The sequence below is a fragment of the Cynara cardunculus genome (assembly GCF_001531365.2).
Source record: "Cynara cardunculus var. scolymus isolate 2C chromosome LG 9, CcrdV1, whole genome shotgun sequence".
NCBI classification, from domain to species: Eukaryota; Viridiplantae; Streptophyta; class Magnoliopsida; order Asterales; family Asteraceae; genus Cynara; species Cynara cardunculus.
Window position 1 is genome coordinate 12,773,117 of NC_037536.1, and position 27,323 is coordinate 12,800,439.

The window sequence follows — 27,323 nt, forward strand, 5'->3', positions numbered from 1 at the left end:
CAACCTGACAACAGAAACATGTGAGCTGTGTTAAGTTGCATGTGACTTGTTAGCCATTTTGATTTATTTTTCACAAAAGGATTTATATGAAGAGAATTTGAACCTTTAACTGCAAATTGTGTTTGTAAAAGAAGGGGAGACATTAAAGGGGTGGAAGCAATAAATGGGTTGGTAGTTGTAGTTGTAGTTGATTTTGGTTATCATTTTGCAACAGGAGCTCAGCTCATGACTCATGAGAGATGGCAACCAAGACACATGGTGTTAAATGCCATATTTATAATGCACTGCTCATTATCAACCCCCACATTATCATTTGATTAAATGCCTACAATTCTGCTTCACCTTTTTGTCTCCAAATTCAGTTAATTGAGATATTTATAAAAATATGTGAACTTTCGTAACAAAACACTGTGAAGGTACAAAAATAACACTAAGCTTTCACAACGAAAAAGATTTGTTTTTGTACCTTAACGATGTTGTTGTTGTGAAGGTTCAGTGTGGTTTTGTGTCTTAACAGCTAATCTCATGGGTCGAATGAAAACAGGTTGGTCTCACGAGAACCCAACCCTAGAGTAATGGATCAATTTATGCCAGAGGGAGGGGATCTTGTCTAGACAGATTTCTGTATTTCGTTTTAAACAATATAATAGCGTATACATTTGTCTGTGTTGGTTTTACTGTTTATCGTCTTTAATGCATGTTTGCATACAGTCTTTTGCTACCAACTATTTCCTCTATCTCACGGGTCCAACAAAAACAGGTTAGTCTCTCAGAGTTTTTTTTTCAAACTTTTGTTTCTCCCATGACAGTCTACCACTTTTTGCAAGCCAATGATATTCACGGAAGCAACCTCTTTAATTATTAGCGTAAAGAAAACCTAGGTGTCTGCAACAGGTTAGGAACGCCTCGACTAATCCTATGAGACCTTAAAAAAATAGTCAGAAAAATCCCAATAACCTTGGAAAGACTCGAACTGATGGGCCTTAAAAAACAGTCAAAGGAAAATCCCAGAATAATTCCATGAGACCTCAGAAACGGTCTATGGAGAAGTCGCAACTCGCAAAGACCCAAACATCGAAAAAATGTTGGTTGGTGACACATGGTGTGGTGGGCAATTTAGTGAAAGACCAATCACTCTGCCTTTACGTTTTTTGTTAAATCAACGTGCGGAGAGCATAAACATAACAAAAACATGCCAATTCCACACCATACACACACTCTTTTAGATTTTACGACATTGCCCTCTGACCCCGCCCGATGATCCGTCAACACGACCACCACAGGGGGCACAGCCTCCTTGACCCTGACCATACGACGACCCTCAATGATCCCGGGTTCAAGTTAACTTATACAAACATCTCTTCACACCTTCCAACTTGTATTATAGTTTAACCGAAACCCGTTCAGTCTGATGTAAATCTCAATTGCGATGACACCAAAATCACCAACAAAACGTTTGGTTTTAGCTCCAATTTTGAAGCCTGCAATTAAGTCTAGATTATGTATGTACCATAACCAACAAAGAAAAAAGCGTCACACGCTAGAAAACTCCAATGTCCTACTGATACTCGTCTACCGCTACCATATTCAACAAAACAAAACACCAAATATGTCTTAAACCCGGTTGCAGTCGATCATGGAGGACACAAGGATGCAGCAGCTAAGCCATCGAATTTGTATCTGATTTCATTCAGACCCTCTTTGATGCCATCAATTTCCACTTCCAAACCACCTTGTTCTGAACCCATCTTCTCCTTCTTCGCCAAAATCTGTGAACGTCTTTCCAGCAGCTCCCTGATCTTCTTATCCAGCAGCTCAATCTCTTCGTCATCTCTCCCTCCTTCAACGTTTACTCGCTCTATTTTATCTCCAACTTCTTTCCATCGTGCTTCAAGCTCCTCCTGCTTATCTTTAATCAAAAGTAATCCGGTTAAACGATCTCTTATCAGCTTCACATCAAATCCATGGATTTCTAGTTCCACAAGCACTTCCAAACACTCTTCGATCGTGTTTCTTGGACAGTCGAACCGCAACTGGGATGTGTTCTCCACCACTTTCGAAAAGTTCACCATTTGGCTGATAGCTTGTCCTTCACGAGCACTCTCCTTCAGACTGTTCAACAGACGGAAATGTGGATTTTGCGGAATCATCCGGAACACTTCCATTGATTCTAATGTCTCCCAAAGCGGACTGCTTTTCACAAACGACAAGTTTCCACCATCATCTGCCACCATCTCGCCATTCGCCACAGCCGGACAGATTTCAAGATTTTCTAACTGTTTCTTACTTGCATCAGACGATTGCTCTACTTTTCTCTGTTGGGCAGCAACTGAAAACAAAGAGCAATCGATTTTAACCATCATTACAAAGTTGAAGACCGACTGTATTTAGTTTCACAAGCTTGGGGATGTTTGGTTGGTTTTCCATCAAGTCCTGTATGGATAAAGTTATCTGTGTGGTTTAATCTATCTATATAAATTGGGAATGTATTTTCATAGATGGAAGGAGCGTGTCTTTAATTGGAAAGGGCAGGTATGGAAAAAACTTGGCTTTCTGCATAAAGCTCCCCCTAGAAGCTTACTGAACAAGTCACGTTCTATATCACTAAGCCACTACAAAACAGTTATGTATAGCTGACCGAATAAGCTGCAAGTCTTATTAAGCTCATTAAGCTGCTAACAAACAGTTAATTACCTGTGCTGTCAACAGTTGTTGCAGAGTGCATTCCTTCAAACCACCTCGAGAGAGGTTGATCATCCGACATTGTGTCGAAATATTTCTCGACAGAAGGTTCGGAATTTCCTGCCGTACCATCTGTCTCCAACCCTCCATTTGCTTTTTGTTTCGATGAATCTTGACAATCTACAAAAAACAAAGATCATCATCACTTATCGTTGAAAACAATCAACAAAATAACAAAACAACACTAGGAAATATTATGAACGATAAATAAATCACTGTTGCACCTTGTGGTGAAGCCTCGATGTTTATGCTACTTATTGTGCGTCGCTTTCCTCGTCTTCCTTTTACTATTTTCGGCTTCTCATGTTGCACGGTTAACGCTTTCCCGGAACTTCTATTTAGTGGCTTGTCTACATTGACTTCCGGGTTCTCCTTGCCTGATTCAACCTTGATACTTGCATTCATTTTGCTACCTTCTACGAAACCTAAACCTTGAAGGGCATCTCCATTCTGATGATTCACTACAATCACAAATGACGTTTTTTATAGTCAAGACGTACGTCAAGATAGATGTTTTGTAGATCAAAGGCAACAACCCTGTTAAAAGTATACCAGCCAATGAAGTCTCGGGGATTTTGAGTGGTAATTTGCGCGGCCTTCCCCTTTTCCTTTTGGTAATCGAGTTAGTATCCACTTCCGTCACCTCCTACATAAAAACGGGTTTTTTGTGAAATAATGTCATACAAGCTACCATCATGATTTCTATACAGAACTGGTTTATAGCTTTAGGTGCTGTTTGGTTGATTTTTTATCAAGTCATGTATGAAAAAAGCTGCTTGTGTGAATTAATCTGTCTGTATCGATTAAGAAAATTTTGTTTGGGAGGTTTTTTCATAGATGGAAGAAGCGTATTTTTTAATTGGGAGGGGCAAGTCTGGGAAAAACTTAGCTTTCTGCAAAAAGCTCCCCCAAGAAGCTTACTTGAATAAGCCACTTTCTATATTATTAAGCCACTACCAAACAGTCATCTATAGCTGACCAAATAAGTTGTGAGTCCCCTTAAGCTCATTAAGCTGCTAACAAACAGGGCCTCTTAGTATGATTATGCCCCACCCACCCGCCACCCAGTTTATAAAAATTAAAAACTAATTAAACTTGAGCAAAAACAATTTATCGAATGAAGGACAAACTCTAGATTCCGCACCACATTGCCTGTCGTTTCGGGTGCCAATGGTGGACCTAGCTGCTTCTTTGTTCTTGAGTATGTCAAAGCCTTGCACTGCAAACCAATGACAACAGGAATAGACAAGTCTTTGATGTCATTCTGTTTTTCAACAGATTCCGGGGTCGGTTCTTTGGTTAAATCACCTGTACCTCCTGTCCAATGTGTAACCTTAAGAACTTACTATTTGTGTGAAGAAGATAAACCGTAAGGGTGCCTTTGACATCCAAACAGGCAGGCCAGAACAGCTGTTCAGCGTTTGGCAAGACGGAACTGGACAGGACAAAACAGATAAAATTACCATTTTACCCCTGATGAGTTGTTTATATATTTTGATTAATTTATGTAAATTATTAAATTATAATAAAATAAATATTTTTATAATAAAATATCACATTAGAAAGTTTTCGTCAAGGCAATTAAAATGACATCAAAACAAAAAGTTCATGTAGTTTCCAAGTTTCTATATTATTTTATTATTAATAATATTTAATAAATTACATAAATTAACAAAAATATATAAACTGTATAATAATAATATTTTGAGGACAATAAAGTGAAAGTTTAAAAAGCATAAAATACAATAAATAAAATTTAAAGAATGAATAAAGGTAAAGAAGGAGGCAAATTTGATGTTTTAGAAGAGAAATAGGTTTTCTTTTGAAGTTATATTGGTAAAATATAGGTTTGTTCGACTTTGTTCCCGTCTGTTCCACATAAAAGTCCTGCCAAACATTGAACAGTGATTCATGTTCTGTCCTGTCCAATGTATCAAACTCACAATATACAAATTCCAAAAAAAAATATATATGAAAAAACTACACACCTTGAGTTAAGGCTTCCACGTCTCCAACACCAACTGTTAATTTTGAGTTTTTTCTAGCAGAATTCATTAGTGGACGATTCAATTCGACACCTTTTCTTGATTTATCAAGCTGCACAAGTAGAAAAGGCAGTTTCTGTGATAATCAGCAGAATAAGAAATTAACATTTAATACGGTATACTTGGTGAGATAAACAATCCTCAATCATTTGTATATGTTTGTGGTTGATTAGATACAACCTTTATTCATATATATATGAAAATTTCAACCCACCATTTTATTCCCATGAGGAAGATTCTCAATATTATCAAAGGTTTGGTCACTGGTATTAGCTTCTTGAGAGTTGCAGCCCCAAGATTGACCGGCAGGTGGGTTGCTTACTTCTTTACTTTTCCCCACACTTGATACACTTGGATCATCAGAAGAAATTCCCGACTTTGATTTCTTGGAAGGCTTTAGATGCTTATCATTGCTACCAATACTAGTCAGCTTTGCTCTCTTCATTGATGTTACAATAGAAGTTTGTTCATCAATGCCAGAAGTTGTGTGACTTGTGTCCTCAACCGAATCCTTAAAGTTTAACGAAACAGTTGCAATCCCTTCAGTGATGCACTTCAAAGAGCTCGATTCACCGCGTTCGACAGCATTCTCAACACTATGGCCATCATTACAAACGGGTTCCTATAAGAAAACTAAAACTTGAGACATCATGTTCAAAGCATGAAATTGTCACTTCCCCAGTTCCCCTTAAAATAAAGACTACAATAAAACTACAAGTATCTTATGCAAAGTATTCACTGTTACTTGGTGCAGTTTATAGAGACCATCACAACTGGGAAGCTCGTAAAAATTCAAAAAAACGTCAGAACCAAGTCATGTAGATAAGTGTTGCAGGCGAAGAATAGAGTGAGAATGGAGCAATGAATAACACATGGCCAGGTTCACCAAGAAAATGATGTTGGATTCCTGATAAGGGGTGAACCATTGTAGCCTTTCCAGTCCACATTTTAGGGTCTGTTGTTAACAGCTTAATGAGCCTCTCAACTTATTCAGTCAGCTATACATCACTGCTTGGTAGTGGCTTAATGATATAGAAAGGGACTTATTAGTAAGCTTCTAGCGGCGGGCTTCATGCATAAAGCCAACTAAACCTGCCCCTCCCAATTAAAAAGCACGCTCCTACCATCTATGAAATAAAAACCTCCAAACAAAAACCTTCCCAATCTATACAAATAGATTGATTCATTTACAAACTTAATGGAAAACCAACCAAACAGCCCCAAGTTCTCTCTCCTTATTTGTGTCTTCATTATACACAACATACTTACATTATCAGTAGGTTTTTTGGTAATTATTCCACTCCACCAGGCCAAAATCATAAAAAGCATCCATCTTTTCTAACAAATGAATGTGTATCCCTAAATCATATAAAGCATCCATCTTTTCCAACAAACGAATGTGTATCCCTAAAGGGCGAATGCAACGATGATTTATGGTAACTCTACGAAGCTCTGCATCATCATCATCAATCCCTAAGCATTCGTAACCTTCTTTTTCATAAAGACACTTCCACCTTTGTCCTTACCCCTGAAGATCAACCTTCTTGTTCTCTTCCATTTTATTTAACCCAATAAAGAAACAAAATCAAAACCATGAATGAACAATCCATCTAACCAAACTATTAACCATCTAATAAAAAGACACTTGCAAGTTTCAAGATTCTAATACGGATATCACATTCAAATCATACACAAAAAGGAAAACGAACATAGAAAATATAAAATCAGGGGAAGTTAAGAGCATAGCAAGATTTTTCAATCGGGTCAATGAAGAAGCATAATTTCTGAAAATAACCCAATTAGGGTAATCACTCACCCATGGTTTGAAGGCTGAGACAAGCCGATTAGAAGACAACATAATTTCGAAACAGCTGACCAGAGTTTTTTATAACAAATTCAGCACAGATATGCCCCTTCGTTCATCGTATGCATGTAATTACTGGCTAAATTAGAAAACAAAACGTCCACAAAACCCCCAAATTGCAACTATGAAATTAAAAGGAAAGGAAATTTAAAACCCTAGAATTGATAGAGACAAGCGAGAAGGTGTATAATAGTAGTAGAATAAAAAAGGGGGATAAAAGTCAAGTAGCGATGAAGATTTTAATAAGTAAAGTGAAACCTGTTCTTCGGGTCGGACCCATTTGCCATCAACCCATGATTCGAAAATACGGAATTGTGGGAATCTGTAGAAGGTGACGACGGAATTGGAAGGTTCTACGCCTCCCGTGGTAACGCCGGTGCACCACTCGCTATCTATAAAAAGCGCCGATGAAGTCGTTCAGCTCGAAATCCAAAAGCGGAACTGTTACGGTTTACGGTGGCGGCACAACTTTGAAACCTTTTTCGTGGTGGAAATGGGAGGAGGACGGCGGGTTACGGTGGCGACAAGGTGGAAACCTTCTTCCTGGGATTTAACTTCAACCTGAGACCACCCTTTGGGTAAAGAAGTGTTACCCTTCCTGTAGACAAGCATTCCAAAACCCTAAACGGCTTTATAACCCCATTTCCATTTGCTTGAAATAAGAAATGATGTGATGCAATCACCATCATTTCTAGAATGAAACATTTTCGTTTCTAAAGATTTTGCAACACATTGTGATTTTGTAAGTTCAAATCAATTCAAACGTTATCACTTTATAATTCAAAGTCAACAATTAGTGGAAAAAAACTACTGAGTCAACCATCACGTTTTCTGTAATTTAAATTTTTACCGTCAATCATTTATGTTGTAAGAATTATAACAAGTTCTAATAGTATGAAGGAGATTGATTCATGATTTAAAGTTTAATTTTAGAAGTACTAAGAAAATTCATGCTTGAAATTGATTAATCATGTAATATGTACTGAGAATTCATGTTATACTGTTGATGTTTTTCACCTTTTTGCACCAGTTAACAATCTTTATACTATAAAATTAATACGTTTACTATCTTAGACTATGGTTAGGATGCCTGGGTTTTTCCTTTTGTGTACAAGATGCAACACTGCAAAAGGACATGGTATGCCGAAGGGCTTTGCATAATGGATGATACGTCTGATCAAAAAACACCATCGACTTAATTTGAGATCAGTGTTACCTTTTATTTTCCTTATCAAATCTCGTGTTTAGTGCCTAGATGTTGGGTTCCATGTAGTTCTATCTTTGATCATGTGATTATGAAATGGAAGTTAGTGAAAGTATTATGGGAAGAAGTTACAAGTTGCTTTAGTTGTGTCTTGTTCCTCAAACATGGTATAAATATTGGATTTGAAGTTACGGAGTTATTATAAATACCCGTAAAAAGTACAACAAAATTACAGTTATAAGTTGTTGCAATGATGAGTTTTTTCATGTTTAAATATTGAGGTGTTACATTATCTAAAATTTGTTATTTTGAGCAGACCTGTAATTGTGGTTTTTCGATTTTTTTGTTTTCGAGTTCATCTGCATCCTTCTATAAATTTCATATCATTTGTATTTCCTAAATTTTCCAGTATTTACAATCTTCTTGTTTTTGTTTTGGTTGTTTAATAAACTTTGTTTTTGGTGTTGTTCAAAAAAAATTCATTTTTTAGATCTTGAAAGATAACAAATTCAAAATATTAAATTGATTCAAATTACAAGTCAAAGTTTACTGGTTCCTGGGGTTTACTACGAATATATTATGAACATTTGAATCGTCAAAGTTTACTGAAAAAGAATAAACAACTTAAAAAATCATTTCATTTTAAGTTACCAGTCGAAATTTATGGTATCCCGAAGTTTAATAGGAATATGATTACGAGATGGTTATGAACATACTTTGAACATATGTATCCTTAGATTTTATCTGCATGTAGTTCTTGAAAAATAAGTAACTAGAAAGTAATATCGATCTAAGTTATGACATTCATAAAATTACTATGAATATGTTAATGAATATGATCATGAAACGGTTTGAAACAATTATAACCATAATCATATTCAAAATTCAAAGTAACTCTGGGATCCAGATGTCTATATTATGTTGGCAATTTATCTGTAACTGGTTTGTAATCATATGTGTAATATACTTTGGGAGCCCAAAACTTTTTTTTTTATTAACCTGGATATCCAACCCGCTATACAAGTCGACAAATCTTAGGACGACCACCTGCTTTGCAGATAGCCCGGAGTCACCGCATTTGAATCTTCGTGGTCACAAGAGATTTTTATTCCTCCTTGGATTTGAACCTAGGATCTCCTGGTACTTTTGACCTTTAGAGCCAAACTCAAACTAATCAGGCACCACCCTTGTGGTTGGAGCCCAAAACTTTTGACTCGCAACTCGAATCAATATAATTTTTCGAGATCTAAACGTTGGAATAATTTCAAGATCAGTATGAAATACAAAAATCTAGAAACACGAGGATGAGCGTAACAACAATAAATCGAAGAAGAAAACCCAAGAAAACACGGCCGCCGAAATTTATGCAAAGTTTATCCATTTTAAGAGAATGGAAAAGAGATGACATCTTGTTTTACATCATTTCGATTGCAAGTGAGGAGAAGGTTGTGTTATCAATCAAGGATGCCACATGGAAGCCAAAGTTTTCAGGGGAAAAAGGAATCAAGTAACATAATAACAAGCTACTAATTTTTTTTCTCATTTTTGATGAGGTTTGAACCTTTGACCTTCTAGGAGGCTAAGGACAACAATACCGCTATGCCAAAAGCCCTTTAGTAACAAGCTACTAGTTTTGCTGGTCTAAGGGACCTAGTTAATTGGCTTGAACAACAAACTCTCCTCCTATATTGCATACGATCGTGAATCCTTTTCTACTATTCCAATACCAAGAATTCTCACCTTCTTGATCATGAATGGCTTTTTCAGAGTCAGGGTCGTCCCAATCTTTTTGGGGCCCCTGTTACACATGTACAATAATTATGGATCTTTTGAAATTAGTAATAAACAAAATAAAATACAAATTTCATATCATATCCAAAATCTTACAAATTAAAATAACAAAAATGTTTAAAATGACGAAGTGAGAATGATATCAAAGAGTCATTTAGGTGATTCCTATGCTCGACCATATAAATTCAAGCCACTAGCGCAAGTAAATTTTTGCCCCAAAATTTTGAAGATCATATTCAAAACCCAAAATTTAACATGCCAATAAACGACATGTTTGGAACATACCGACAGACGAAACTCTCTAGATTACTTGAGATTGACCTTAGTTTTCTCTTTTCCTTCATTCAAGATACTTAACTCACTATCAAGTTTCAATATGGTGGTGTATGGATAAAGAGGGGATAACCGTCTCTATCCATTTGTTGTGTTGTCGCTGCTTCGAATTCTTCAAGTTCGTGAAGGGTTTGTTGAACGATTCGTTAAACATTTGGTTTATTTGGTTTTCAATTTTTTTAAACTAATCAATAACCAAACAAAATAAGGTTGGTTTAATTGGTTTTGGATTTTTCAGTTCGGTCATCTGATAAACCAAACAAAAGTTTTATATTAATAAGGTTTGTTTGTTTTCTTTCTAAAATTTTGGTTACTAATTTTGTTACAACTTTCTGGATAAGCTAAGAAAAACGAAAATAGTTAAAAATGAGTCATAAATATAAAATATTGTTTGAATTTAAACAAAGTTTATAATAAAATGTAATTATATATCAACCTATTTTGTTTAATCCAACTTTGTGATTTATTCAGTTTCAGGGGCTGTTTGGCACTTGCTGAATGATTTAGTGCAAAAGGATTAAGAGACTATCATGATATAGTGCAAAATGAAATATAATTGTTTGGTAATTGTTTATAATGAAATCCGGGCACTAAATGGTTAAGGGAGGCCTAAGATACAAAATCATTCAGAGGGTTTTAGAACCATTAGGAGGCAAACTTTTTTTTTGCCAAACAAAATTTACCTCTTAACGATTTAGAGACTGCGGGGCTGTTTGGCAGTTGCTGAATGATTTAGTGCAAAATAATTAAGTAGTCAGAATGGTTAAGAGGGTTAGAATGGTTAAGTGCTAAATGAAACAAGATTGTTTGGTAATTGTTCTCTGAATGACAACAAATTACCATTTTAACCCCACCGCCAAAAAACCTTGCAACCGCCGTCGGCAATTCAAATTTTTCGGCCATTGCTCTCTTCCCCTTTAGCTCCACGCCATCTCCCATGTGGGTTTGTATACTGTATGTCGCAGGCTATTTGTTACCATGAGGTTCCATCGACGACCCCAGAAGTCTTGTAAGGAGGTCGACAGATACGACTCGTCCGAAGGCGGCTCAAGCTCGACTCCGGTCACCGCTCCGACGACGGCGTTCAAAACGAAAACCAGAAGATCAATCAGAATAAACATTATAAAACAATGAACGATTAACAAAAAGTGAGGATTCAATACGTGTTTGTAATTATACGCAAAATTGATCAGTAAGGGGAAAAACATCGATTCAATCCACAGATATACACTCGATTTCGTTTTAGGGTTGAAAAATTGGGGTTTAATTTTGACGGGAAGGGAAGCTTGAAAGTGGCCAGCCAAGTGAAGAAGAAGGTGGCGACGACGATGGTGAAGGCAAATGAGAGGAGGAGAGGAAAGATGGTGAGAAGGTAGAAGATGGGGGAGGAGGGAAATGAGTCTGTAAATGGGATGAGACTGACGGGGAGAGCGACGAGATCGAGTGGGAGGAGGAATTGAAGGAGCGTGGGATGAGTAGCCAGTTGGAGAAGTGAGAGGGTAAAAATGGAACAACTTACATCTGAACCATTTAGGAGCACCTAAACACAAAACCGTTAAGAGGATATTGTCACCATTAAGAGGCTATTTTTTTTGCCAAACAGCTCCTGCCTCTTACCGAAAGAGGGAAACAAATAGCCCCTGCCTCTTGATAGGACTATTAAGAGGTAAACAAACAACTCAGTCTCTTTTGACACCCCTAACAGCAAGGACGAAAACCGTAACGAGTGTCAAACCATAGCGACTATAATAGTAACTAATGAAGACTAAGAACTAAAATCGTAATTTTCATGAAACCACATGGATTGAAAACGTAATTTAGTCCATAATTGTGAAATGTGTATTTTTAATTACGATTTCGCCCCTTAAACTTTTGAGTAAATTATGATTTCGTCCCTTAAACTTTTGAGTAAATTACAATTTTTGTCCCATGTGGTTTGTTAAAGATTCTATTTTTGTCATAACAGTTTAGAAATTATGACTTTTGTTCATATAATTTACCAATTTATTGCTATTTTTGTTTGTATATTAATTCCTATCATTAAAATATAAAGGAGCAAAACATCAAAGAATTGTAAACCATAAGGACCAAAAACAATAAATTGTAAATCATAAGGATGAAAATAACAATGAATTACAAACCATAAGGATAAAAAAGCAATTTATAAAACATAGGGACACAAATCACACATTTAAACAAACCAAAGGGACAAAAAACGTAATTTACTCTAAAAACCTTTTTCTTTAAAAACCGGTGACATTGGTGTGGCGGAGGTCGTTCGCCACCTCCAAGTTCCAACCATGGCGCTCGCAACCCCGATTCTGATGTCTCAACCTCAATTCCAACAGTTATCCTCCACAAAGGCCATCACCCAAGTTACTCGCTCACCCGTATCCATCGTAATCACAAACAGAATAAGATGGGTGGTTCCTCAAAATCGAAGGTGTATTACCACCATAAACGCCATGGCCGGTGGTGGACTATACTCCGCCCAGCAATTCGAACTCACTCCCCAAAACGTTGATACCGTTCTCGATGACGTGAGGCCATACCTCATTGCCGATGGCGGAAACGTTGACGTTGTATCGGTTGAAGATGGCGTCGTTTCTCTCAAGCTACAAGGTTCGTTTTTGGGGGTTTTTCTTTCTAATGTTTCAATCGATTTCCTAGGTTAAACAATCGGACTCACATATCATCTAATTTGTTCAGCAATTTCTTATGCAAGTATTTGATTAGAGGATCTATCGAACCCTAACAGAGTAAGGGCTTGTTTGTTAGTAGTTTAATGAGACTCACAACTTATTCGATCAGCTCTAAATAACTGTTTGTTAGTGGCTTTGTGATATATAAAGTCGCTTATTCAGCAAGCTTGTAGTGGGAAGCTGTATGCTAAAAGCTGTTTGTTAGTAGCTTAATGAGTTTAACGAGACTCACAGATTATTCAGTGAGCTATACATGACTGATTGGGAGTGGGTTAATAAAATAGAAAGTGACTTATTCAGTAAGCTTCAAATGGAAGTTTATGTAGAAAGCCAAGTTTTTTTCCAAACCTATCCCTCCTAGTTAAAAAACACGCCCCTTCCATTTATGAAAAAACCCTCCCAAACAAAAACCTTCTCAATTTATACAGATAGATTAATCCATACACACAACTTTATACAAATGATCTTTCTATTGTAATCGAGTTAAATATAGTTACGATTTTTTCTACATTGGATTTTGATATCAAAATGAAGAACATGTAGCAATTGAAGAGGAACATATGAATCAGGGGCATGTGGGAATTGTCCGAGCTCAACGACCACCATGAAGATGGGGATCGAGAGAGTCCTCAAAGAAAAATTTGGAGATGCTGTCAAGGATATTGTTCAAGTTTATGATGAACAACCTGCTGAAACAACTGTTGAGGCAAGCTTTTTGTTTGTTTATGATTAAAGAATCGATCTTAAGAACAATTTATATGAATATTGTGTTGTAACTTATATCTTGCAATTGCAGGCAGTAAATGGGCATCTTGAAATATTGAGGCCAGCCATAGCCAACTTTGGGGGAAGTGTGGAAGTATTATCTGTGGAAGGTGGGGAATGCGTTGTGAAGTATACTGGGCCTGAGTCTATTGGATCGGGAGTCAAAGCAGCAATCAAGGAGAAGTTTCCGGACATTGTGAATGTCATATTCACAGGGTAGATTGGTCTTGAGAGGAGGAACAGCTAAAGAAACTTGAAAAACAGTGGACTTTTGAGTATCTTTGTGTAGTCCAATGTATGGCATATGAAGCCTTATTCGCACAAGGTATGTCTATCTTGATTCTAAAAGTATAGCATTCTTTTGGATTCATTTGTGAATAGATGATAGTCCTATTACCTATACATGCTCTTTCATGATTGTTGTATTTCTCTTGACTGTGTTTCACAATCTGTGTAAATCTGACCACATACAGAAGATTGTCTTATTTTGAGCCTTGATTTCTGGTATAGATTATTAACAATGGTTGCTTGATTTCTGAAGCTTATTATGCATGCACTACCAATAAGGCAATAAACCAAACCAAACAAAACAAAACAGACCTAGGGCATGTTTTTTAGCAGATTAATGAGCTTAATGAGACTTGCAACTTATTCAGTCAACTATACACGACTCTTTGGTAGTGGCTTAATGATATAGAAAGTGGCTTATTCTTCTGGGGGAAGCTTAATGTAGAAAGCCAAGTTTTTTCCGAACTTACCACTCCTAATTAAAAGCACGCTCGTTCCATCTATGAAAAAACCCTCCCGAACAAAAACCTTCACAATCTATACAGACAGATTAATCCAGATAGACAACTTTGTCCATACGGGACTTAATGGAAAACCAACCAAACAGCCCCCTAGTAGGATCTCGGGTAAGATGACTCAGACCTTACCTCAGTCCCACATGACAAGGTTGTTTCCATAAGCTTGCGAAAAGAAAGAGAACCGTAAGTAGAAGCACAAAGATTGGCCACAAATAAGCAACAAAGTATTAAACTTGTTGGGGGGAATTGATGCAAATTTGATGACAAACATATATTGTATGTCTATAAATAAATCAACCCATTTCACCATACCGCAAGATTTACACTCTATAGAATTGTTACGAACTTATATTTCTCAAATGGTAAAATACTCGTTACAAAGTTTAATCGCTTAAAATGAAAGGGTATCTGTTTCTGAAGATTTAGAAGATCCCATATCTCTTTCCTCAATTCGGGATGCTTTGCATAAAACAGCTTTAATGAGGACCGTTGGCTTCAAACGAGTATACTATTTTTGAACTTTGAATCGAGTCAAAAACATGAATCTGCTCTCTCACACTCGTGAAGATTATCATGTGTAACATAAATTGCAAACATCATTTGCAGAAAGATTCGTAGAATGGCCTCTCGTGTAACATTAGTAAATCATAATATGAAGCCATTTCAATTTGATAAGTTTTTTCTTGATATGTTCTTGCTGTTGCCTACTGCAGATGATATCTTGAAGGCTGAATCTTTTGGTTTTTAGATATGTGGTTGTGACCCTGGTGGAATTCAAACTAAAATAATTAGGCAAACATATAAATTTCCCTGTTTGATTTAGACAACTTCATGCCAATATGTATGTATGTCTGTAATTTGAATTCAATTTGTATGTAGGTATATTTATTTCCTGTGTGATTTGCACATTTGGTAAGCTGTACTCTATAGATTAATAGATATTGTTTATGTGACCAATTTCATGCCTCTACTTATATGTTTACAAATTGTATGATCCCCCCCCCCCCTTTTTACCATGAGTATCTGGATCAGCTTGTGTGCACCTTGACTAATCTCAAGGGATCTGGAGAATAGCCAGGAAAATCCCTTGCAGGACTCAAACTGGTGACCTCTGAGGAGGATTCTCAAAGGTCCAAACCTTATTGCAAGTGGAGCTAACTCGACATGGTTGTGATTTTACAAACCATACAAAGTAACTGAGAATTTTTAATCATCATTTTCTAGTCTTTTCATGGATGAAATTGCTTGATCCAGATTTCCTCACATTAGAATAATGAAAACTATTAGTACTTCTAGAATCCAGAAAACTAGATGATTTCAAATGGATATAAGCCATTAGTACTTGTGTTTCTCTTTATCGCTCGAAAATGGAAGATGAAAATGGAAAGAAAAGATGGCGGTGGCGGGAGGGGAGAGATGTGACTGCATCTGCTTCTAGTTCGACCAAGGGACGAGACCGCTGTTGACTGCATCTACATCTACATTTGCATTGACCAAAACAGAAGACGATAAATTTGCACAAATTTATTGTTTGTATTCTTCGTCAATTACAAAAACCGATAAATCTAGTTTACAAGGACATTGGAAGGTTTTCATTTACTTACATGCGTCGTCGTCTCTTGCCCTAAGTTCGTTAAAAGAAAACGCTAAGTGCCGCACGTGCTCTTACATAAGGGCATGTTGGACATTTTATCATTGATTCAAACCTAAATCAAGAAATCTTTAAAAACAAACTTGTACCTGTTAAATATGTTGTTATAAATCATACAAACTTTTTTATATAAACTTTTACTCAAAAATTTAAAATGTGAATGGATCATTATTTTTTCAGACCTATGCAGAGTAGGTCTGCAAGAATGATAGCCCATTCACATTTTAAATTTTTGAGTAAAAATTTATATAAAAATAAGTCTGCAATTGCAAATAAAGGCTGAGCCCATACCCAAATAACCCAACAAGCAAAACAATTATTAATTCCTATTTTATTTATTTATTTTATAATACATTTTTTGGAATATATGAATAACATTATTAGGTTTTTTTGAAACTCGTCAGCTAGTGGAATGGTGGCATATGATTTCCATCGTTGTGGTTTGAATGATACACGTGTCGCTCTCCTATTATTCGATTGAATAAAATAATACGCCGGCCGTTGCGACATTCCTCAATCCCGCCGAAACCTTCCTTCCACGACATTTATTCTCTTCCCCCCGCATTTAATGATTAATTAATAAGACGGCATGTATCCCATTCCTCTTCTTTAATTCCTATGATGAAATCATTTTACTTTTAAAATTAATTCAATTTAATTTAATTTAATTTAATCCCTCTCTCCCAAAATAATTTTTTTATATTTATTCATAATTAATTTACAAATATTTAGGAGTTGTGAGAAGAGAAATTAAATAAAGGTAAATATGTCATTTGATAAACCAAAAAGTATAAGAAATATGAATGTTTAAATCCGTGTACAATTTCAAGAATGGACACTTATCTATACTATATTATAAAACATTTAACAAAAACTTTTAAAAACCATTTTCTATGCATGAAATACTATTTATTGATGCATATTTCTTAAAATTCGAGATTATAAGTAATTTTGCATAAGTACAATCTATTAAACTTCATTTTTAAATTTGTGTAACTAAATGTAGATAAACATCTATTTTAAGCATAAAATCTAAAAGGAAAAATTGCACCAAAATGGAACCAACTTTCACATGATTTCTATTTTGGGGAACCAACTTTCAAAATTGTCATTTTGGGGAACCAACTTTCACTTGATATTTATTTTGGGGAACCAACTTTCACCTGATTCTTATTTTGGGGAACCAACTTTCAAAATCGTCATTTTTGGAAACCAACTTTCACCTGATTCTTATTTTGGGGAACCAACTTTCAAAATCGTCATTTTGGGGAACCAACCTGGACATGATTCCTATTTTGGGGAACCAACTTTCAAAATCGTCATTTTGGGAACCAACTTGCATTTGATTCCTATTTTGAGAAACCAACTTGCAAAATAATTATAGAAAAAAACTAAAATTCATTTCTTTTCAAAAGTTAATGCAATAAAATCTATTTTTCATTTCAAATCTCGTTTTTTTAAATTCATATATCAAATTGAAGATTTTTCGAAAAAAATCCAAATTACCACGATAAAAATTGTTTTTTTCTAATGCAATAAAAAAATTAATTTAATAGAAAAAAATTAATTGATGCAATAAAAAATAAATATTAAATATCACATTCAAGATTTTTATATCTAACCAATCTGTGTCAATATTAAAGTTTAAATCAAATTTGGCAAATCCAACCAAAAGTTTGATAGAAACACTTAAATTATCTGTTACATGTTCAACAGATCAATCAGACCCTTAAATAAACAAAAAGTTCGATAGAGACCCCTAAATGACGATTTTAAAAGTTGGTTCCCCAAAATAGGAATAAGGTGAAAGTTGGTTCCATTTTGGTGTAATTTTCCCATTTTTCTATAATTATTTTTCAAGTTGGTTCTCCAAAATAGGAATTAGGTGCAAGTTGGTTCCCCAAAATGACGATTTTGAAAGTTGGTTCCCCAAAATAGGAATCAGGTAAAAGTTGGTTCCCCAAAATGACGATTTTGAAAGTTCGTTCCCCAAAATAGGAATCAAGTGAAAGTTGGTTCCATTTTGGTGCAATTTTCCCAATCTAAAATATAATTAAGATAATCATTAAGTTCTAACAAAATGTTTAATTATTATATTTATAAAAATTATATTATAAAATCAAAAATAAATTACTTTATTATTAAATCTAAATTAAATTATAATAAAAAGTTAAATTAAAGATGTTACACTAAAAAACAAGAACTATTAAATAGTTAATTAGATACTACTATCGATTTATTTTTTTCAAATTTTGATGCTACTTTCAAATTTATAGTTCATTCAAAAATAAAAACATTATCGTTTTCTCAAAATCACATAAAATAAAAATTAAACATTAAAATGAAGATTTATCTTATTATATTATGCGAGAACTTTTCTAGTTTTAAAATAAAGAAAATTGTATTAAGTTAAGGTCAAATTTGTCAAAACCTGTTTGGGTGTCACCTTTGAATATCTGAGTTTAGGTGAAAATGATTGAAGGTTGACCAATACCAATACCAATACCAATACTAATATATATGATATACACCAATGTGCCAGAAAGAAAAAAAAGAGAAAAAAAAGACCAATAAGATATTAATTAATAAATATATACACACACACACACACCAAACCTATTAAAAATTAATCTCAAAAAAGGATTATTATCCAACAAAAGATTAGGTGTTAATTACTTTGTCTAACATATATATATATATATATATATATATATATATATATTATGCTCTTGCCATTTGTCCATTAATATATGTTTTTACATGTCCTCTCATTCCGCCTTTGTCTATGTCTTTTTCCATTTCTATTATAAATAAAACACACATATAATATGAAAGACGAATTCAAAACGAGAACGATACTTAGTTAAGAAAATAGGAAAATTGTCGAATCACATGTCAATTACATTAACATCACGTAGAAATTTACACGTAACACGTGATTCATGTAACTTTGTCCCATGACCTGAAGACGCAGTCAAAGTCGCCCGCACACTTTTATTTACTATTAATGTAAAATCACATGTGATTTTACCGTTTTTCATGTTCTCTTAAATAATTAGGTTTCTCGTTTGATCGTTCTTATATATATATATATATATATATATATATATATATATTTGTGTGTGTGGAGGGGGGGGGGGAGGGGTAATCATTTGAAAATTCATGAAATTGTGAAAACCTTGAGTGTCTCATGTGTTATTTCACATAAACTAAGGCTAAAATATAAGGTATTAATTAACATATATATTTGTTTCGCATGTATACACGCTATTTACGAGTGAGTTTGAGATTAAAGGTGATTAAATATTCAGATTTCTTCTTATACTTCTCACCTTAACTCTTTTTTTCACACACAATCATTTGCATATGCATATGCATGTGTATATATATATATATATATATGTATGTATATATGTAAAGAAAGTTTTTAGATACACACTAACAAGTAAACTCTTGCATACTCATTCCACTGCATAAGTTTACATTCTCCATTTTAACCTTTGAAGCCATCTTCTTGATTTTCTCAAGTTTTAATCTATATCTCTTTTATTTTATGCACGATTTCTAATATATATATATATATATATATATATATATATATATTATAATTGGTTTTTTTTAATTATTTCTTACTTTTTTTTCAACATGGATGATTATAATCAATTTTTTCTTTTGTAATATTTGGTCTTTGAACCTTTCAAACGAAATTTAAGGGTGTTTTTGTTAGCAGCTTAATGAGTTTAACAAGACTCATAACTTATTTTTGTCAACTATATTATACATGATTGTTTGGTAATTACTTGATGATATATAAAGTGGTTTATTCAGTAAACTTCTAATAAAGAGTTTCATGTGCCCTCCAGTTAAAAACGCGTTTCTTCTATCTATGAAAAAAAATTTCCAAACAAAATTATTTGAATGTATATAAACAGATTAACCCACACACATAACTTTATCCATACATGACTTAATGGAAAACCAACCAAACAAGCTCTTATTCAAGGATAACAGGGTGTAAGCGAATCTTTATTAGTTGGTCTCCTCGATGTACAAATAAATAATTTCTCTAGATATTAACTAATGCAAACAACCTCGTTACAATCACAAGACGTTATCAAACGATAATCCATGTGTCAAAGCTTTTAAGGATTCAAATATTGATCTTAAAATAATACGTAAAATATAAAAAATTGTTTATGACAAGTGAGATCGTAACAATGTCACATTGTGATGAACGGAGTTTATTAAAGCCGGACAAAGTTTGATCCACTCTTTCTTGTGTATATTGCAAATAGCAAAGGGATACATCTTAACCATTTCCCCACCTCCAAAATCCTAAAACCAAATAGAAAAATGCATTTCATGTCGATTTTGATCACGTTGAATACTGATTATTATATATGTGTGACGTATCTGTGTGTTTTAATAATAAGAAAAGAAGTCAACTATCGATATGTTAAAAAGGAGAAATTAAAACACGGTTGTCAAATGACGTACTGAACACGGTTGTTTATTAAAAAAAAAATTGGGTAAATGTTGAATGGTGTAAACAGTCTGACTTAAATGGTTATTGAAAATAATTGTTGTTTACATAATGTTTTGTATTAGATGGTGATTGAATAAAGATAAGTCATAAATCAGTTAAGACGAAATCTGATTCAAAATCAAACATAGCACCTATAGATACATAAGAAAAGAACCGTCTTTTCTGTATACTTTTCTCGGTTCCACACGAGAAGTAATGAGAACAATGATAGAATAGATAACGAACTTGCAAAACGGATCTGTTTACAACTTATATGAAAGCAAATTACCATAAGAACGATTGGTTTTTTTCGATGCAAATTTATGTTTTCAATGGAGGCACTGAGGAGGAGCGTGTATGATAAGAACGGGGTCTCGTTTTAATAAAATTGAATTTATAGGACGTTGAAAATATTTAAAACTTCTAATAGTTTGATAGGATTAAAGTTTATAGGACTAAACAGTAAGACGCACGATTATGCAACCTCATAAATTTAAGTCATAAATCAGTTAAGATACTTGACATTCTATAACTCCACTTTGTTGTAGTGCCTCTAAGGCTCTAAGAGACTGTTTGGTTGGTTTTTCACTAAGTCGTGTATCAACAAAATTGCGTGTGTGAATTAATTGTGAAAGTATGTTTGAAAAAAAAAACTTGTCTTTCTGCATAAAGGCTCCTAAAAATTCACCAGTGGGGATAATTCATAATTCTTTAAATGTAATTTTATACATAATTTCAATAGTCAAATACTGAGATTCCACATCATAAAGATATCACATCAAGCTAAAAATGGAATTAACAATGAAATTAAGTCGTCAAAAGTCTAAACGTGGAAATAATTTTATTCAACCAAAAACAATATAAAAGTATTAAATATAAAATGATAACTTAAACCATAGAAAATAAAATTTTCAACTGTCTGGTTTATGACCATAAGACTTAGGTGACGTTTGTTTTTTAAGAGGTTTTGAAGTCTGAAGTCTGATTTTACTTCTGAATTTTAAGAGGTGGTATTGAAGTCTGAAACCTGAATCAGTCAGACTATTTGTTTTTACGTCTGAAATCTGAAATCTGAATCAGTCAAGTTTTGGATCTGATAGATTTGGATCGATCTGGGTCATGATTTTACGAGAATATGTGGATCGATCTTGGTCGTGATTGATTTGGAGATCGAATGTCTTGCAAGATAGATTTGGAGAACTAAATCTGGAGGTGAGGATGGAGGGGAGAGTCTGGAGGGAGCGATTAAGAGGATTTAAGTGATTATGTTATCACTTTTTTTTCAGAGCAAAAGAGCTTTTCAGCTCTTATTTATATAAAAAAAACAAACGGTCTGAAAATAAAAACGTCTGACCGGTTCAAACTTAAGAGGCATTAAGTGGTTTTTTTCAAAAAAAAAACAAACAAACTCTTAGGAATGTAGTACAAAATCTCATCGATTATGTGTTCGAATCCAAGTGCTGCTAAAATTATTGTGGTCGTGGACGTTCACATATAACGATTCCAGACCAGTCATGATCACCTAAAAAATTAGTCAGTACACGTAAATTGATTCGAAAACACACGGTTACCTAAAAAAAACCCTTTTTTTGATATTATTCAAATAAATTCTAAAAAAAGAATAAGCATAGGCGTCTAATGACCTACTTTTCCAATTGAAAACTAATTCAAAGCAATAAATGAGTTAGTTAGAGAAAATAATACAACCATGCCACCATTGTGCATGCACATATTTTAGTCATATATTATAATATACAAACACATAATATATATATATATATATATATATATCTTCTTCACAAGTAGATATTTTATATCTAGTGGTGTAAAACTCGTCCTTGAACGAAACTGTACTGAACATTTGCTTATAGAATAGTGGAGGGAGGAAGACGTTTCAAAAACGATGTAGGTTTCGTGCTCTTAATTGATTTTTTGTTTAATTTTTAGATATACAAGACAGGTGTATGCATGTTATCTCAGTGACAGAGATATCATTAATGTTGTTGTCACTAGACATTTTAAAAAGTTGGGTCTCACTTTTTTGAGTTATTGCAGCTCTTTCGTGATTCCGTGTTGCGTCAAACAATGATACCCCTTTCCCTCTTTTATGTCAGTAGTGGAAATAATGCAATGAAATGAATGAAAAAAAAAGGTATTAAATTGACATCAGTAAGTCTAGTCTTCGTTAATGTGCATATCAATTGTCAAAAGACAATTCAACGTAGAAAGACAGTCAAAGAAGCTAACTCGCTTCTTTCATACTACAACTGTTCCAAAATAAAAAAAAGTTACGTTTTCAAAAATACATAGAAAATTATTTAATTATTTTGACTATAATGAAATATTAATGCATATAAATATGGTAGGTGTGAATTAAGGTTTTTTCTTTAATTAATTTACTTTCTATTTCAAGAAAAAATCATATTGACTTTGCCATAAATAATATTCAAGATAAAATTAGATTTGAGAATATAGATTTGTTCCTAAATAAGTAATATTTATTTATTTTTAATTAAAAAAATTCTATTGGAATTTATAGTTATATCATACAAGTTTTATTTTAAAGTTCATTTTTATATATTTATTATAATAAAATTGAGTTTATAAAATATTAAAAATATTAAAATATCTTTTTTTTAATATTTTAGTAAACTATTTTATGGACTTAGGTTTATAGGATCAAATACTTATATTTTCTATCTAAAATTATTGGTATAAAGTTATAGGACGTTTGTGGGCGTTATAGGAAACTTTTTACGACAACAAAGTGTCATATCAGTCCTTTTATAAAATATTTTTGAAAAGTATCATATAAACGTATCTTTTTATAGAACATATGTTTTGTAAAACATTTTTTCAAATAATGTTGTATAAAAAGATTGATAAAACCTTTTGTTTTTCAGAAGTGTTTGAAAAAGTTCACAAAAATATCTATAAACTTATTACAACATTTTCAAGGATAAAAATCACTTGTACCAAATTTTCATGTCCATTAATCATATGAATACATGTAACTAAGTAAAGAGATAAAATAAAACACAAATTAAATAAATTTTAAAATAAATGAAAATCTAATGTGTCTTAATTTTATTGGTGAGACATGACTGAGACATGTATGATTTTTTAGATAGTACGTATAAGTATTTCGTTCTATAAACCTGATTTTATTCTAGCGGTTCCAAAACTCTCCATCTATCTGTAAAAAACTTGATAACATATACTCGAAATTGAACCCCAAACTCGATTGATGCTTTTTCTTTTTGAAAAGCAAATACTATTAACAGCAACGAGAAATCAAGATGCAAGGGGGAAAGCTTTCAGTAACAAACCAACCAAAACACGAAACCGAACTCGAAAAAACAACAACTCGACATCGAACAAACCATCAGAACACAACCCATTATAACAATGAGCGTCTGAAGAACAACGGGGGATTCGATAAAACTACAACCCTCAAACCCATTATTATAGGCCAAAATCAACACACATGATAATAATTAATAAACAAATAAATAATTTCATAAATCTAAAAACTTTTAATTTAAAAATAAAATATGATTTTTAAACAAAAATAATAAGGCTAATTATACCATTTATTTTATCTTTCAAGTTTAATATTGTTTTATTAAATAAATAAAATAATTTATTTAAAAACAAATAGTTTTATCTTCCATTAAAGAAAGGTCCCGATTGATAGCTGTGGTACCCTCCCATGTAGTATTTAATCCCATCATAAACCTTCCATTCTCCATCTTCACCTCCACCTCCACCTTCGAACACGAAAAATGGTCGTTTCTTCCCCTTCTCCATTACGGACCAAAAAGACCCGAGCCATCGGGATTCCCATCATCGACCTCTCTCTCGACCCCACGACCTTGTCCCAACACATGATTGCCGCTTGTCAAGACTACGGTTTCTTCAAGATCGTCAATCACAGAGTCCCCATCGACGTCATATCCCGAATGGAAGAAGCGGCTCACGCGTTTTTCTCGAAACCCGCCAACGAAAAACTAAAAGCCAAAGCCAATCCGCCAACCCCTTTCGGCTATGGTTGTCGTAACATCGGGTTCAATGGCGATACAGGAGAACTCGAATACCTTCTCCTTGAAGCCAAGCGGTCTGACACCAGTTCCTTCACAGACCACCCAACAAATTTCAGGTACGTTATTTTATCATGTTGCATTTGATCATTTGAGTGATGGTCACGTTATATATGAATCTTGAGCCCGTTTGGTGACGATCACCAACCACGGAAAAGAAACCGATCGGGGACAAAGACAAGACGTTGTTTTTTAACGTACGCTTGTTGTCATATAAAAAAAATCTGAATGATTTAAACAACTGTATATATCATATAAGTGGTCCTATGGAATTAAATGAATGTCCCCAACAGTTATTCTGTGGTAAAGTACAAGAATTTTGTCATCAAATTTATCCCCAACATTTTAATGAGTACGAGAATATTTATAAATATAATGTATGAGTTGTGGGGAAATATGTCTTCCGACACATGTGGTGCTGCTCACTTGTACTTGGGTCGGGTCCCCGTTTCAGTTTCAGTTTCATTTTTTATTTAAATTTAAATTTAAATTTAAATTAAAAGTTAATGGGTTTGGTTCGGCCGCCACGCTGGCCGATGATTTGGCTCCTAGAAAGTAAAACATTATTATTAATATTAGGTCGTCCTTTTTGTTTGCGGCTTGAGGCCCACTCCGCTTTTTAGCCGGCTTCTCTCCATTAACAAACACTTTGTGTTTTCTTGTTTGATTCCTTTTTCCGGAAACCACTCCCTCATTTAAAAGTGCTAAATAATATATATATATATATATATACATAGAATATTGTTCAGGCAAAAACTTAAAAAAATGAAAAATTAAAAAACACTTCTAATAATTGTTCATCTGTATGGTATGTACATATGCATACAAGTAATTGAAAATATTTCTTGATATCTATATACGTATGCATGCTAGAAAAATTACTTACAAATTATTTGTATGTACATGTAAATATTTATTTTTCATTTTTTGTAGTTAATATTTGAACCTCATCTTATTTCATATGTGAATTATTGAAAAAATTTATTAAAAAAATATATATTTATGTATAAATAAATGATTGAAATATGAAGGTTGTGTGTTAAAAGATGCGACTGGAGTATTGTATGGGTATTGAGATCATGCCTTACGCAATCTTAAGGTGCTGACCCAATCACTTTTTCTTTACAAAGTCAAAAACACCTTTTCATTGAATCAAAAGTCAACACAGTTTCACGTGTGTCCCTTAAACACGCAACACTACCTGACGTTTTTCTGATTTTTTTTTTATAAAAAATTATTATTTTTCAAAAATATATCATTATTTAATTAATAAATCCCTTTTTCTACTAATTCTTTTATAAAAATTTACCAGTTAGGGCCGGTGGGTGGGTTCCAATCTCCATTCAAAAGGTGATCGGGAACACTCCATGTGTCACCACCCAAATATAGAGAGAGACAAGTACATTGCTTTTCATATCCAAATCAAGAAATCGGCCGACACAGTTACATATCAAATAAATTCAGTATATGTTTTTTTAAACGTAAGGTTTAAAGCAGATAAGATGTAAACAGATCTGACCACTATTCAATATTGAATTTAAGAGGTTGCACAAACACTTTTCTAGATGTAGTGAAAAATTTTCTACAGTCTTTAAGGATACTACTGTTTTGTTTCGTTGTGTGCTACGGTTATGTATCTTTGTAGATATTTTACAATTGAAATTTAATTATGGTTTTATTTTTGTACATGCAGTTGTGCTGTGAATGATTACATCCATGTCGTTAAGGAGTTGACATGTGGGTTGTTGGAAATGTTGGCACTTGGCCTTTCATTACCTGACACTCATGTCTTTAGTCGTTTTATCGAAGATACTGATAGCGATTCTTGCTTCCGAGTCAATCACTACCCTTCTGTCAAAGGCCAATCTAATCAACTGAAGCCCACTCATCGTATTGGTTTCGGAGAGCATTCCGACCCTCAGATTTTTACCATCTTGAGATCTAACGACGTTCCTGGCCTCCAAATTTCTACTGTTGATGGACTATGGATACCTGTCACTACCCAACCTACCGAGTTCTGTGTGTTCGTTGGCGATGCATTAGAGGTATGGTTTGAAAATTTAAATGACCAAAACAAAATCTTTATTAATTAATTGAAGTTCTTGTTACCAGGGAATTAAATAAGTTATGTTAATGCAGGTTTTGACAAATGGAAGATTTAAAAGCGTAAGACATAGAGTAATGGCAAACACTTCGACCAAGTCCAGAACGTCAATGATGTATTTTGCTGCACCAGCTTTGAACGAATGGATATCTCCGATCCCACAAATGATCTCCCCAGGGAACCTAAGACTTTATAAGTCGTTTACTTGGAACGAATACAAGAAAGCTGCATATTCCCTACGTTTAGGAGACCAAAGAATCGATCTTTTTAAGTGTCATTCAACTCTGTGTTGATATAATGTTGCATATCTCATAAATATATATATAAATAGGTAAAAATAGAGCAAAATCAAATTAAAAAAAAAAAACATGTATAATCAATCAAATCATCATCTATCAAAATGATTTTTTGCCGATGAATTTGTCGTATGTAGAAAAGGTTCTGTAAGCTTTGTGTACGATTCAGTGTTTTGTAGCATATATTCGACCAGTTATTCGTCGTCTCACCTTTTTTGCAATTAACATGTAAGTTTTTTGTTTAGAAAATAATAAATTTTCTAATACATCGGTTTTTTATGTTTTTTCTATTAAATGATAAAACTTAAAACATAACTGACATTATAATAAGCTTATTGCATAGTGGTTTTTAACCTATAAGACGAGCTAGGACGTGTGAGATGCATCGTAGTGCA

General features: G+C 33.8%; 3 protein-coding genes across 5 annotated transcripts; 2 read left to right on the forward strand and 1 right to left on the reverse strand.

The window, feature by feature from the left end:
* Positions 1–1,403: 1,403 nt before the first annotated feature.
* LOC112518687 (DUF724 domain-containing protein 7-like) lies at positions 1,404–7,281 on the reverse strand. 2 transcript variants are annotated; one of them, XM_025126468.1, is made up of 8 exons: positions 6,910–7,281; positions 5,002–5,409; positions 4,731–4,839; positions 3,887–4,059; positions 3,295–3,388; positions 2,967–3,203; positions 2,695–2,862; positions 1,404–2,329 (listed from the first exon to the last, which is right to left on the reverse strand). In XM_025126468.1, the coding sequence occupies exons 2-8, from the start codon at positions 5,230–5,232 to the stop codon at positions 1,635–1,637; spliced, it is 1,707 nt and encodes a 568-aa protein (XP_024982236.1). In that variant the 5' UTR covers positions 5,233–5,409; positions 6,910–7,281; the 3' UTR covers positions 1,404–1,634. The 2 variants fall into 2 exon arrangements, with proteins under 2 accessions (XP_024982236.1, XP_024982235.1); XM_025126467.1 differs by lacking the exon at positions 6,910–7,281 and adding an exon at positions 6,604–6,902.
* A 4,979-nt stretch (positions 7,282–12,260) lies between these two features.
* LOC112518607 (nifU-like protein 1, chloroplastic) lies at positions 12,261–15,222 on the forward strand. 2 transcript variants are annotated; one of them, XR_003069816.1, is made up of 4 exons: positions 12,261–12,601; positions 13,251–13,387; positions 13,478–13,771; positions 14,966–15,222. XR_003069816.1 is itself a non-coding variant. In XM_025126370.1 (3 exons), exons 1-3 carry the CDS (start codon positions 12,280–12,282, stop codon positions 13,664–13,666), a joined length of 648 nt encoding a protein of 215 aa, XP_024982138.1. In that variant the 5' UTR covers positions 12,261–12,279; the 3' UTR covers positions 13,667–13,950. The 2 variants fall into 2 exon arrangements, 1 of the variants encoding a protein (XP_024982138.1); XM_025126370.1 differs by lacking the exon at positions 14,966–15,222 and having other exon boundaries at positions 13,478–13,950.
* Positions 15,223–24,213: 8,991 nt separating this feature from the next.
* On the forward strand, positions 24,214–27,194 carry LOC112518453 (gibberellin 2-beta-dioxygenase 2). The gene is made up of 3 exons (XM_025126155.1): positions 24,214–24,587; positions 26,222–26,573; positions 26,668–27,194. The coding sequence occupies exons 1-3, from the start codon at positions 24,214–24,216 to the stop codon at positions 26,923–26,925; spliced, it is 984 nt and encodes a 327-aa protein (XP_024981923.1). The 3' UTR covers positions 26,926–27,194.
* Positions 27,195–27,323: the final 129 nt, after the last annotated feature.

Excerpts from the sequence above, each read along its gene's own strand:
- LOC112518687 (XM_025126467.1), bottom strand. The coding sequence starts at position 6,645 with ATGTTGTCTTCTAATCGGCTTGTCTCAGCCTTCAAACCATGG. Across the intron at positions 5,410-6,603 it reads TCTCAGCCTTCAAACCATGG|GAACCCGTTTGTAATGATGG; the intron begins GTGAGTGATTAC and ends GTTTTCTTATAG. Across the intron at positions 4,060-4,730 it reads CGTGGAAGCCTTAACTCAAG|GAGGTACAGGTGATTTAACC; the intron begins GTGTGTAGTTTT and ends CACATTGGACAG.
- LOC112518607 (XM_025126370.1), top strand. The coding sequence starts at position 12,280 with ATGGCGCTCGCAACCCCGATTCTGATGTCTCAACCTCAATTCCAACAG. Across the intron at positions 12,602-13,250 it reads CGTTTCTCTCAAGCTACAAG|GGGCATGTGGGAATTGTCCG; the intron begins GTTCGTTTTTGG and ends CATATGAATCAG. Across the intron at positions 13,388-13,477 it reads CTGCTGAAACAACTGTTGAG|GCAGTAAATGGGCATCTTGA; the intron begins GCAAGCTTTTTG and ends TTGCAATTGCAG.
- LOC112518453 (XM_025126155.1), top strand. The coding sequence starts at position 24,214 with ATGGTCGTTTCTTCCCCTTCTCCATTACGGACCAAAAAGACCCGAGCC. Across the intron at positions 24,588-26,221 it reads GACCACCCAACAAATTTCAG|TTGTGCTGTGAATGATTACA; the intron begins GTACGTTATTTT and ends TTGTACATGCAG. Across the intron at positions 26,574-26,667 it reads TCGTTGGCGATGCATTAGAG|GTTTTGACAAATGGAAGATT; the intron begins GTATGGTTTGAA and ends ATGTTAATGCAG.